The sequence below is a fragment of the Papilio xuthus genome, unplaced genomic scaffold (assembly GCF_000836235.2).
Source record: "Papilio xuthus unplaced genomic scaffold, Pxut_1.1 DF829634.1, whole genome shotgun sequence".
NCBI lineage: Eukaryota > Metazoa > Arthropoda > Insecta > Lepidoptera > Papilionidae > Papilio > Papilio xuthus.
The window spans coordinates 1-1,048 of record NW_013529015.1 but is presented as its reverse complement, the minus strand read 5'-3'; the positions used below and the strand labels follow the sequence as shown (position 1 = coordinate 1,048).

The 1,048-nt window shown below is 57.1% G+C and overlaps 1 protein-coding gene across 1 annotated transcript; it reads left to right on the top strand.

The window, feature by feature from the left end:
• Positions 1-7: 7 nt before the first annotated feature.
• Positions 8-1,021, top strand: LOC106116856 (anaphase-promoting complex subunit 1-like; the record flags this gene model as incomplete). The annotated part of the gene is made up of 5 exons (XM_013310906.1): positions 8-103; positions 178-301; positions 378-579; positions 659-781; positions 871-1,021. Coding segments are annotated over exons 1-5 (622 nt in total), but the record flags the coding sequence as incomplete, so codon positions are not given.
• Positions 1,022-1,048: the final 27 nt, after the last annotated feature.

Sequence of the window (1,048 nt, the reverse complement as noted above, 5' to 3'; positions counted from 1 at the left end):
GCGGGACAGTGCGCGCCCGCCGCCTGGCTCGCCCCGCCCGCCACGCCATACCTGCTAGACTTCGTGCGCCCCGACCTGCTCATGCTGCGCGTCATCGCTAGAGGTGCACACACTCACACATACACACACACAAGGTACAAGAACAAGGTAGGAAATATCATTGTTATAACATTGCAGGTCTGATCCTGTGGGACAGCATTGAAGCGTCTGAGGAGTGGGTGGAGGAGCAGGTGCCGGCCACCATCCGGCCGTACTGCTTCGTCAAACCCAGTGACGACAACATCGATTACGAGGCCATGAAGTAAACACAAGTTGTTGATAATGACTTTGAGCCATTAATAGATTAATAATACTAAAATCACTTCAATTGTTCTCAGCCAAGCGTACTGCAACATAATATCTGGTGCGTGCTTCGCGCTGGGGCTGCGGTTCGCGGGGTCGGGTGACGAGGACGCGCTGGAGGCGGTGCTGTCGAGCGCGCGCAGACTGCTGGGCGCGCCCGGCCGCCGCCTCGCACACCTCGCCGGCGCAGCCACCATCGAGACCTGCCTCTGCGTCTGTCTGCTCGCCGCCGGCATGGTGACACATTCATTCAATACAAATTAATATTTAAATGAAATAATTATTCATGTATTTGACTTCTGTTTTGTGTGGTTAGATAATGAGCGGGCGCGGTGACCTGCGCGTGCTGCGGCTGTGTCGGCGGCTGCGCGCGCGCATCGCCGTGCGCGGGCCGCAGTCCTCCGCCTCGCAGCCGCACGCCCTCTCGCACGGCGCACAGGTACACAAGCAATATCCATTATACTAACTAGATTATACTTGAACTTAGTTCTCATCAATAAATAACACATTAATCTTCGTTGTGATCAGATGGCGGTGCACTGCACTGTGGGGCTGCTGTTCCTGGCGGGCGGGCGCGGCACGCTGAGCACCTCGCGCACAGCAGTCGCCGCACTCCTCATCGCCTTCTTCCCCAAGTTCCCCACACACAGCGAGGACAACAGGTCCGTCACATCTGCTCGTGCACTACAGCGCCCTCCACCGCGAT